Consider the following 11,807-nt stretch of genomic DNA (forward strand, 5'->3'; position numbering starts at 1 on the left):
ATTCCAACACAGAATGTGATTGAATACACTGTAAATATACCATGCAATTCAATACAATATTGCATAAAATCTTTATTTAATTTTAAAATCTTTCATTTGTTACATCTTCTAGTTGCTATCAAAACTGAATTCATGTTGGATGTTTTGCCATCTTTTATTAATGCAAATACCTTCAGATTCAATAGCTCCTGTAGACACCAGGTGGAAAGCAGCAGAGACATTCTTCAATAAAGAAATTCAACTATAAACAACTGTCAACGGAAATGCATGATCACAAGTCCGGTTCCTTCATTATTGTTACTTTTAATTGTGACATCACTGTACTCTGTGACCACTTTCTTTATGATCAATATTTGCATTTTATACACTAAACCCTCTAAACAAACAGGAAATATGGACTGATGTTAACATTTTATGATGGTGAGTACAAACATTTGAATAATTCAGACAAGGAGACATGTGCAGGTACTTCCCTAGCAAGAGTACTGAAAATAATAAAATGCTGTCATTGTCAGTATGTTTCACAATAGTATTAGTGGTTTAGAGACTGGATTAAATTAGCCATCTTCTCATTTTATACAGTCATCACTTCTAGCTGAATGTAGCTTGTTGGCATTTAATGAATGCTACAATTACTGATAGTTAATATACTTCTATATGTTAAAAAAAAACCTAAGGGGGAAATGTTCTACTCACTTTTATTATGGGCATGAATTCTGATAAGTGTCCTGAGATTTTGATTACAGCAACTGGGTTTCTCGGCATCATCTCAAACTTTATACATGACTGTGAAGGGAGTGTGCATCCTTGCATTCAGAGTCTGACATGGGAGGTAATGAGGTAAATGGGTCAAGGATCGGGAGATGCATCCTGCTGTTGAGGCTCTTGAGGCTCTGGTTGTGGAGGCTGGATCAGTCCCCCATCCTGTGCCGTGTTGTACGATCCACAACCGCTACACTTTAAACCCAGGACATGGAAGGGCACCATGCAATGAGCTTGGCAGTCATTGCAAATGATCTAAAATGGAACAAGAGAATCAACATGAGATTGATCAGAAAGCCTAAACATGCTATAACATAAGCCATTTTACATTTGTCATTCTGATTAAACTATTCCGATTGAAAAATTTGTGCCATCTGTTTACATGGGGTACGTTCTATTCCAATCAGATGCTCTCAAGCGCTTTCGAATCTTTGATCAGAATAGCCGTTGTTGTTACATTTCTTTGAGAAGATACAGCAGTCAATCCGAATGACCGTATACATGGGTGTTCATTCGGAATAGGAGCAGACTACACCACCTCTTTCATTCCAATTCTGATCGGATCAGGAATTTTCATTCCAATTGAGGTGTTTATAAGACAATTTTCAGTCCAATTGAGTCGTTATTCTGTTTCTAATCGGAATAGAAGTGTAAACGTGGCTATAGAAAAAAAGGGCCAGAAAAAGTTTTTAAAAAAATCAAGTTTGTAATGAGCGACCGGATGAAATAAAGAAATGCAGCGTTTAACAAAATAGACTGGCCGTATACTATATTATGACCCGATAAGATCAAATTGGAGTACAATGATTGTGACCTAGAGATTAGTGGAATTTCTAGTTGAACACGGGTCAGTGGTGTAAACAAAGCCTGAGCATTTTTTTCAGACTATTATGTGTATAGCAGTCAATCATTATATCAATATAAAATACCTTGACAGTAGCATCCTGGTACTCAGTAGGCATTGGTGACTGGGCAATTTCCTTGTCCCTCTCTTCCCAATAAGCCTGCATATCACAAGCGGAGTGCATACAGAGTGGGCAGCGGTAGGCACTATATATAGGGCAATAGAGAAGTCATGACCACTTACCATTCACTTTTTATTGGCATGCACAAAGAACATAATACTTGTTAAACATATATACAACTAGAACGACAACTGCTACTGCTACTGAAGAACTGATAACAAGACACCACTTTTCATATATTTTTTATTTTTGTATAAGAAAAGAAATATCCATTACCCTGTTTTGCACATCTCTATGAAGCAAGTTCTGCAAATGAAAACAAATGTTGGTATTTTTTATGCTGCATGATGTTATATGATATGTTATGTTATATAAAATTGGCAAAACGTATAACACGTACTTATGAAGTAAATGACCACAAGGAAGCACATCAGCTCCTATCCTAGATGTATGAATGTCCTGAAAACAATGCAAGATCAAAAACACTTAATTCGAGAACAAATACCCAATAAAAAGTAAAATAAATAAGTCTCAAAAGCCAATATTTTATTACCGTATTTTCCGGACTATAAGTCACACTTTTTTTCATAGTTTGGCTGGCCCTGCGACTTATAGTCAGGTGCGACTTATATATGAAAAAATTAGTGCTGTCAGTTAAACACGTTATTAACGGCGTTAACGTAAACCTATTTTAACGGCATCAATTTTTTTATCGCAAGATTAACGTTCTTTTTGGTGTAACAAACTAGTAACGTTAGAACAACTACAACACCACACGGATCTAGCTAGACCGGAAACTAAACAATACGCACTGACGAATGGAATGGAACGTTGTATGTGCTGCACGTAAATGCCCCCTTTTAGGGGAAAGATGACTGATATAATGAAGATCTATGCTGCATCAAAGTGGGGAGCGAAAAGGGCTTATTGTAGCCTACAGGTGTACCTTTCATCAGTCCAGTTGCAAAGGATGGACTGTGATGAACTGCCCTACTTGTGATTGTTTAGATATTTTAAAGGTTTTAACAATGGTACAAATTTTTTGGCAAGTGCTACAAATCTATTCACCTTTGCAGCGCCAGCAGGCTACTTTGTGTGCGGCCCGCAAACACACATTCCAAACAAGCATACACAAAAGTTTCAAGTTTCATCTGTCTGTTCACATCCACAATCGATTATAACGTTCCTCAAATGGAGAACACATCCATGTTCTCTCGCATTATAGGCTGCTTCTGCTTCTGTGTTCGCAAAATTCCTGACGGTTCCTGATCGCTAAACGTTTGTTTTCCTTTCCTGTCGATCGCGGTTGATGTAGAAGCACCTAGGCTATAATTTGACTTAAGCGGTGAGAGAGAGGGAGAGAGAGAGAGAGAGAGAGGCACCCGCAAAGTGGTCTGCGCGCGCGCGTGCGTGCGTGCGTGCGTGTGTGTATGGGGTTCAGTTGAAGTCAGAGTTGGTCCGTCCAGTCAATAGTCACACTTTTAGGCCGCTCCATTATTGGATTAACATTATCAGACAGCGCTGTAACATGTGTGTGAATTTCTCTTATTATGATGGAGTTGTGGGACTTTTATTATTATGCTCAATACTTAATAACTTCTGCGCAATACCCGCAATCCCGCTCTGAAATGTAGGCCCTGGTTTTAAATGCGCATATTTTTTTCTCTCGCTCTCTCGGAGGTGGCCAGCCGAGTATTTCTTCTGCTGCCAGCTTGTGCCAATATATCGTCCAAAATGCTTGCTTGCATTGCATTCTCCACATTTTTAGCTAAATTTTCATGTACCACATCAGCATTTTTGTTCAGTGAATCTTTTGTAATGTTATCATTGATTGGAACATTTACTTTTCAAAAACGGCCTGATGGTGTTGATAAAAAATAAAGTGTTGATTAAAATAAAGTCCTCTGCAATGTATGTGATAAAAAAAACTTCTTCCCGAAGCACTTTTAAATTTATTTCCTCAGCATATTAGGTCATATCATAGATTATTATGGCCATTATTAAAATAATAATAAAAGAGTTTTTGAACTTTAATGTCACTAATGCTGATTATTCAATGATTCATTTGAATTTAAATATTTAAAATACTTTCACAGCAAAAATCATATATGCGATTAATTTAGATTAATTAATCACAGAGTATGTAATTAATTAGATTAATTTTTTTAATCGATTGACAGCCCTAATTAAAACCAGTCTGTGCACGTCTTTTTAAAACCGCATCTTTTTCTCTCTCGTGGGCATTTAATCTGCTGCCAGCTTGTCACTCCACATCGCCCAAAATGCTTGATTGCATTGCATTCTCCACATTTTTAGCTACATTTTCATGTACCACATCTACATTTTTGTTCAGTGAATCTTTTGTAAATTGCTTTACAATTACTGTCGGGCCTATAGGCCGATCGCCTGGTTTGCGCTTTGGTCACGTCCTTTTAAAACCGTCTATTTCTCTCTCGTGAGCATTTAATCTGCTGCTAGCTTGTGACTCCACATTGCCCAAAATGCTTGATTGCATTGCGTTCTCCACATTTTTAGCTAAATTTTCATGTACTATATCAGCATTTTTGTTCAGTGAATCTTTTGTAAATTGCTTTACAATTACCTTCGGGCCTATAGGTCTATGTCTGGCTTGCTTCGGTCACGTCCTTTTAAAACCATGTTTTTCTCTCTCATGAACATTAATCTGCTGCCAGCTTGTGACTCCACATTGCCCAAAATGCTTGATTGCATTGTATTCTCCACATTTTAGCTAAATTTTGGTGTACCACATGGCATTTTTTTTCAGTGAATCTTTTGCTTTACAATTAGACTTTCCGGCCCTCCTCTTGGCTGCCTTCACTCCTTCGTCTTCATTAACATTTATCTTTTTGGCCTCAATAGTCCAGTTACAAAGTCTCTGTTTTTGGTTTTGGATTTTGTGAAATACATTTCTAAATAAATGCGACTTATAGTCCAGTGCGACTTATATATGTTTTTTCCTGTTCATGACACATTTTTTGACTAATGTGACTTACTCCGGAGCGACTTATAGTCCGGAAAATACGGTAATACTAAACTCTGTGGGATATAAAACATTGCTCTTTATATTTCTCTGTGGCAAGTCAAATCATTGGAGCACAGAGGTCATGATGCAGGCAAATCTTGTATTCACTCAACATACACCCACCAACATTTAAGAGCATGTCTTAAAACAAACAACTCAATTGCCCTCCAGATGTTAACTAAAACCCCAAGACAGTCCCAAGATAGTAGTATTACAGTTTTAAAAGGTGTCACCTTACCTCCATGCAAACTGGGCAATTCTGTCTGGACACATTCTCCACACACTAAAATCCAAAGAAAGATCAAATATTACAGGTGCTCTAAGCGATGTTGCGCGGTTTCTAAGATAAAGCATTTTTGTCACATACAGCAAACATCCCCTTACAGAAATTTCAGGTCTCTGGCAAACAGTTGCTGCAAATTTGCGGCAAGGTCATATTTTCACATGCAAATTAGGTTTCTGGCAAACAGTTGTGGTTAACGTTTGGCAATGTTGCAGCAAATTTGCAGCAATGTAATATGCAAATTAGGTTTGTAACCAGAAGCTCACTGGAAGTTTGCCATTATTGGCTAAGTGTGGTGGCAAATCACTGGCGAACACGTTTGCCACTAGTGGCTTGGACATGAAGACCTCAATACCTTATGATTGCCTTGAAGATTACAGGCTAAACACAGATTGCACTTCTCACAGTGAAAGTACTTCTCCCTTGGTCCAATCCTGTGAAAGAAAAAATATGGTATGCTATGATGAGTCTCTAACAAATGCCAGGTTACACATCTGACTAAAAATCAGGTTTTATTGAACAAGTGTGTTAGCACACATGAGGAATGAATATGGAAAATGTCTATAGGCCAGATAGCTTAAATTATACACAATACAATACAGATAATATACTGACAGTGTCCAATAATATTACTGTACATATTATATTGTACAAGTAACATAGACCTCTACAAGCCAATTAATGCACAAAAACCGCAATATGAAATCACGTATGGGGAATTAAATGTATGAGTGAATGGCATAGCAGACAATGCCATCAGCTAATTATGAGTCTGATAACAAGAGGAAATAAGCTGCTATTGTCTAATGGCTCTGATATATTCTCTCTTTCTCTTTTGGTAGGCCTACTTATCTTAAGGACTACAGTGATGGTGTGTTCCATGATCACATATACTAGCATGGACAAGCAGGATCACAATCACATCTCAATCAAAAACCTAGCAAACACATAGGCATCTTACGTTACCTGCATATTCCACAAGGTTTGCAATGATACTGCTTCTTATCCTTGTCAAACAAATGGCAAATACCGCAATAATATTCCCCAAATTCCACGTTACACTCCTTGCAAGAATGTTGCGCCTGTAATGAAACAACATTGAGTAATTTGCGTCCGATGTGTAATAAGACATAACCTTTTGGAAAGCAATACTAACAACAGCAATTTACATGAACTTAGAATGAAGTTACCTCTTGTATGGCATTGCACACGATGCACTGGACCTCCTTAACCTGGAATCGATCCATTTGATGGTCTTCTTCTACAGCATCATGGCACAGTCTACACACGTAGAACTTCCCACAGCAAGGTGCCTATGCCATGACATGATTTATTGATGATAATGGTTGTGTAACAACATACAAACGGCACTGTAAACTGCAAACCCACACGTTAACCTCTTTAACACATTACATGCGCAACCAACCACTGAGAAACATTATGACAGTGAGGATAACTAGCTAGTTAGCTAGCTGACCCGCTATCTTGCAGCTTCAAAGTCTGATGTTAAATCTCAATGACATTTCCCGGGCACATATCTATCGTTTTTCCGTTGTTATTAAGAATGTAAATGCAGATGAGTTTCCTTACGAACAACTTCAACTAGCTACTTTACAGGACTAATTTGGAACCTTGCTCATGCCGCTTTACTTGATTGTTAGCTTGTAGTGTTATCATTTCGCTGCAAGTTGACTGCTAGTAGCTAGCTAGCGATAGCACGTTTGTTTCCATTGCATGAGCACCTAACCCGATCATTGAGAAGTAATTTGGCATTAAACAGTGGGCACACACAATTGTCTGTTCAAAGGTTAATGTGTAACACTGTAGTTTTGCTAAGTAAATGAAATCTCACTTTCAGCCGACAGCTGCGCACGTAGTGTTCACACCCAACTTCGGTGGCAGCCATATTTTGTGTTGATAGGCTACGAGACTTAACTTTACGTCAGGCCAAATTGAGGAACGGCAACACATCCCAGAGTGCGCAACTCTAAAAGAAAAAAACGATATAGGCCCATGAAATTAAGAATAGCCTAGTCTTTCATACTTCTTTTCCTCATCTGATACCCTGAATCCCTGATACCATGGACACACCGGTGTAGCCTAAAAATATAGACTATGACTGATGCCAGAGATCAGATAGATAGATAGATAGATAGATAGATACTTTATTGATCCCCAAGGGGAAAGTCAACGTCTCACTAGCATACAGACATGAGACATCACACACAACATACACTTACAGCAGAAAAAGTAATAGGCCTACAAAAAAACTCCACTGTAGGCTACAATAGAGACAGTGGAAGATAAACATGATACTAAAATACTAAATATACTATATAAACTAAATCAACACAGTGAACTTAAGGATGCAAGCATGACAGGGCAGGATTGAGCCTGTAATTCAGTGTGCATTGTAAGGTGCTCTATGAGAGTGAGTTGTCAGTTGTCAAGTAGCCTATAGGCTACAAGGTTCAGAGTATAGCCAGATTGTAGGCCTACAGTGCAGAAACATTTACACATAGGCTACCCATCTGTTGACATGATTTATTTATATCCACGTTGGCCCAATCTCTTTAGATAATTTTTCTCCCACACGCTAGCCTACACACAGGGGCCTATTCTCAGCCTCATCAGGTAGCCTGTGTTGGAATTGAATATCCTCTTGCACCTCCATGTGAACCCTCACCCCTACAAGAACAAGCAGCATTTTAATTTTGTCATATTTCATTTAATTTTCTGAAATGTGTAGGGCTGTTTTCTCTGAACAATCCAGATTGACCATTAAAATAGGCCTAGAACAGATTTTGTTGCATTTTATAGTGTGTTTATAAATTCATATATGTTTAAGTAATTGTAGTAGCTACTAGTTGTAGGCCTAATGTCCCTAATAAAACAATGTCCCTAATAGGCCTAAAACAAAACCCTGACCTTCTACAATCAATTACTAGACCATAACATCTATCTATAACTAAGGCACAACCTAAGCATGACCTTTTACAATCAACAATATAGCAACAAGGGGAATGTACATCTGCCACACAGAGATTAGAAACATACATTGTTCCTGTTGTCCTAAAATGATAACTGTCTCTAATCTGATCTATGGGAGGAGTTAATCTGTTAAGCATGCCTAAGCTGCACACAGGACAATGCTCTAGATTCACAAAATAGCTGAAAGTTTCAGGATCCGACTACGAGCATAAATGGACATTCTTTTGTTTTGCAGGTTGATTGATAGCTTATTAATATATTCTCCTATGTGTGGCAGATCAAGACCATCCATATTAAAAGTGAACTAAGGAAGTCCTTTGAACCTGACTTGAAATCTAATCACACCCCACTGAGTTTCTGACCTACTATCACATAGCTAAGACCTCCCCTGAAAGCCCAAATCATTTGGCAAGTTAAACTCATGTGCATTCTGATTCTGGTCATGGCATTTGCAGATGTATTATGTAACAGTTGTCTTATTTGTTATTAAGCTGTTAATATGATTTCTCCAATACCTTAATCCTATTTTAGTATTAATTTATGTCAGAGTCATGTACGAAAAAAGATTTTTTCATATCTCCTCTTTGACTTGTGGATTCCGTGACACATAAGACCTATTTTTCTGTGAAGAGATTTGTTTCTTCTTGAATGGAATTACTGTACATTATAAATGCCCCCTATCCTCAATACTCTCCATTTATTTGGGAAATATTCTCTTATAGTTATGACATGAGCTACATGGAAGTCATTTTTATGTTTAAGAAAATATTTAATAGTATTGTTATTACTTTTGAGGGCTGAATTTAGTGAAGCATTATATAGGGAACATTGTAAGCATGAACATTCATCAGTGTTTTAGCTAACAAAGGAAACGAATAATGAACTCCTGTGTTTTGTCATCAGCATATTATCTTTAAAATTGAACTTGGAATGAGCCTAAACTCTAACGTCAAGACCAAAGACATTCATGGCCACAAGACACAGCTAAGACGTCACAGCAACAGCATGAGCTTAGGGGGGGATAATGGTATTTAAAATGCTCTATAAGCACATGGGTCTTCCCAGAGAGCCCTGTTAGACATGCAACCCTGCATACTGAAACATCCTCAGTGCTTAAATAAAGGGTGTGTTCACATAGAACAGGCAGTGAGCTCGTTGTGTAGGGAGAAAACTAGTCGCAATGTTAGATCCAAAGGCCAGAAGACCGAGTCTCTTTCCAAATTACAAAGTTGGTGGACTTTCATATTCCGCCACTGATCCTGTGTACAGCCCACTACCATTTGTGAAGGACAACTGGATCAAACAGTGGAGCTCCTTGAATGACATAGAGGAAGATATTTATGATCCATATGCTGGTGAGGATGAAGAAGATGAGGTATTTTTACCACCACCAGTGTTCTCATCACCAGTCAAGAACTGTGTGCTGAACATCAACGTTGGTGGCAAGTCCTATCAGATTGCTCAGGGGGTGGTTGCCAGATATCCAAAGACTAGACTTGGCATGCTTGCTACCTTCAAAGACCACTGCAAGAAGCTAGATCTCTGTGATGATTACACTGTTACAAACAATGAGTATTTTTTCGACCGGGACCCAAGCGTATTCAACAGCATCTTTAATTTTTACAGGACTGGAGTGCTCTGGATTAAAGATGAACTGTGTACGCGGAACCTTCTGGAGGAAATAAACTACTGGGGAGTTCGTATCAAGAACTCCCATCGCTGCTGCCGCATCATGTTCGAGGAAAGACAAGATGAGCTCAATGAGGAGTTGAAAATCCAGAAGGAGCTTCTGGCTGAGGTAGATGTTGAGGAAAACGAAGAGGCATTTCAGGATATGATAATGGGATCCCTGCGGCAAAAGGTCTGGAATTTAATGGAGAAACCCTTCTCTTCAGTGGCTGCCAAACTCATTGCAGTAGCTTCAAGTATGTTTGTGCTGATGTCGCTAGTAGCAATGACATTGAACTCTGTGGAGGAGATGCAATACAGGAGCCCAGCAGGCCAACTAAGTGGGAAGACTCATTGTGAATATGTTGAGGGTGCCTGCCTTGTCGTTTTTACCATGGAATATCTTCTACGTCTAGTGTCAACACCAAACCTGAAACAGTTTGCCAAAAGTATACTGAACACAGTGGATCTGATCGCCATACTACCACATTACCTGCAAATTGCCCTGGAATGCTTTGACAGTCAGGACCTGGTCAAACCTGGCACTGACCTGAAGACAGCGGGTCAGGTGGGCAAGTTAGGTCAGGTTCTGCGTATTATGCGGCTAATGCGCATATTCAGGATCCTCAAACTTGCTCGCCACTCAACAGGGCTGCAAGCTTTTGGCTTCACCCTGAGGCAGAGCTATCAGCAGGTTGGGTGCTTGCTCCTCTTTATCGTCATGGGCATCTTTACCTTCTCCGCTATGGTCTACTCCGTTGAGCATGATGTCCCTCGGACTAACTTCACCAGCATTCCACATGCATGGTGGTGGGCTGCAGTAAGTATGCAAATACAAGCAGATAGTGTAACAGTATCAATAATTTAATTATGGCTTTTAGCTCTAAGATATACAAAAACACAAAGCAGCGCACATGAGAAAAGAACTTATGTTGAAGTCTGTTGACTGTGTGTGAGTACACTTAAAATAGTTCAAATTTTAGTTCAAATGTATTTATATAGCACAATATTATACCAATATCAATATCATGCTTTACAACTTATGCATATGACACGAGATCTATCGATATAATAATAAATATATTAACACAGCACTACAAAGACAAAATTATATTAAAAACAATTTTATGATAGGCATTATTCATACTCATGTAAATTACATCTTTCTTATAAATAAATAATTGAGATGCCATACTTGTGGAATGTGAAAAGATTTTCACATTTGCTTACTGGTGCTCCTGTATGAAACTAAATGTCTTTCTCTATTGCAGGTTAGTATTTCAACTGTAGGATATGGAGATGTATACCCAGAGACTGTGTTTGGGCGGATCTTTGCTTTCGGCTGCATTTCTTTAGGAATAATATTGAATGGTATGCCAATATCTATGCTCTTCAACAAGTTTTCAGACTACTATTCAAAGCTCAAGTCCCACGAATACACCACAAATGAAAGGAACAGAGGGAAACTAAGGTTTGCCAAAAGGGCAAGAAGAAGAATGGCTGAAATATGTAAAAACAGCATTTCCTATAACACCATCTAAGACATGGCCTCACAAAACTAGGCTACCTTGAAATCACTCTCTGACAGAGTGTCATGTTGCTGCATGGCCTATTTTGCTGATATGCAGTATTAAACAGGAACTCCAACTCTTGCAGGCCTATATTGATGCTAATGGAAAATCCACACGAAAAAAGGCCTATGTTTTTGTAAACGTGTAAATGTGCTGACAATGATGATATAGTTTTCTTTATTCCATTCATTCCATGTGTTCTTTCTTTCCCTATTTCGTTTTTTGATATATTGTGTTGTACATTTGTGGTAAAAAAAAAAAAAACATGTTTACATTTATGATATTAGGCCATATTGCCTTTTTCAAGTACAATTTAACACAGGATCCCAAAATAATATTACTTGTACCAGTGTTTGACCAAACGTGTTGCCTACATCCACCATTTTGTGAATACATTTGACTTAATAAAATGCAGCGAAAAATGTGAGGTGTTCTGTGATACAGTATATTTATCTGATCATTATGCCTACCTTGTGATGGTGCGTCCATCCCTGAGCTATACCTTCAGTCCTGTAGGTGGCACT

At 38.4% G+C, this 11,807-nt stretch overlaps 2 protein-coding genes across 2 annotated transcripts; one reads left to right on the forward strand and one right to left on the reverse strand.

Annotated features, from left to right (window-relative positions):
* Positions 1-59: 59 nt before the first annotated feature.
* rchy1 (ring finger and CHY zinc finger domain containing 1) lies at positions 60-6,978 on the reverse strand. The gene is made up of 9 exons (XM_076270469.1): positions 6,906-6,978; positions 6,244-6,366; positions 6,020-6,135; positions 5,409-5,487; positions 5,009-5,053; positions 2,128-2,186; positions 2,004-2,033; positions 1,692-1,812; positions 60-1,017 (listed from the first exon to the last, which is right to left on the reverse strand). Exons 1-9 carry the CDS (start codon positions 6,957-6,959, stop codon positions 850-852), a joined length of 795 nt encoding a protein of 264 aa, XP_076126584.1. The 5' UTR covers positions 6,960-6,978; the 3' UTR covers positions 60-849.
* A 2,246-nt stretch (positions 6,979-9,224) lies between these two features.
* kcnv2b (potassium channel, subfamily V, member 2b) lies at positions 9,225-11,253 on the forward strand. The gene is made up of 2 exons (XM_076271321.1): positions 9,225-10,532; positions 10,984-11,253. The coding sequence occupies exons 1-2, from the start codon at positions 9,225-9,227 to the stop codon at positions 11,251-11,253; spliced, it is 1,578 nt and encodes a 525-aa protein (XP_076127436.1).
* Positions 11,254-11,807: the final 554 nt, after the last annotated feature.

Source organism: Alosa pseudoharengus, unplaced genomic scaffold, assembly GCF_046254945.1.
Source record: "Alosa pseudoharengus isolate Yale_2024_CS ecotype anadromous, Long Island Sound unplaced genomic scaffold, YU_APseudo_1.1 YU_APseudo_1.1_scf_6, whole genome shotgun sequence".
Taxonomy (NCBI): domain Eukaryota; kingdom Metazoa; phylum Chordata; class Actinopteri; order Clupeiformes; family Clupeidae; genus Alosa; species Alosa pseudoharengus.

Bases quoted from the DNA above. Each gene is read 5' to 3' on its own strand.
- rchy1 (XM_076270469.1), bottom strand. From the start codon at position 6,959: ATGGCTGCCACCGAAGTTGGGTGTGAACACTACGTGCGCAGCTGTCGG. The intron at 6,367-6,905 runs GTGAGATTTCAT...GTCATGGCATAG, and splicing joins TGCGCAGCTGTCGGCTGAAA to GCACCTTGCTGTGGGAAGTT. The intron at 5,054-5,408 runs GTATTGAGGTCT...TTTGGATTTTAG, and splicing joins ATCTTCAAGGCAATCATAAG to TGTGTGGAGAATGTGTCCAG.
- kcnv2b (XM_076271321.1), top strand. From the start codon at position 9,225: ATGTTAGATCCAAAGGCCAGAAGACCGAGTCTCTTTCCAAATTACAAA. The intron at 10,533-10,983 runs GTAAGTATGCAA...TCTCTATTGCAG, and splicing joins ATGCATGGTGGTGGGCTGCA to GTTAGTATTTCAACTGTAGG.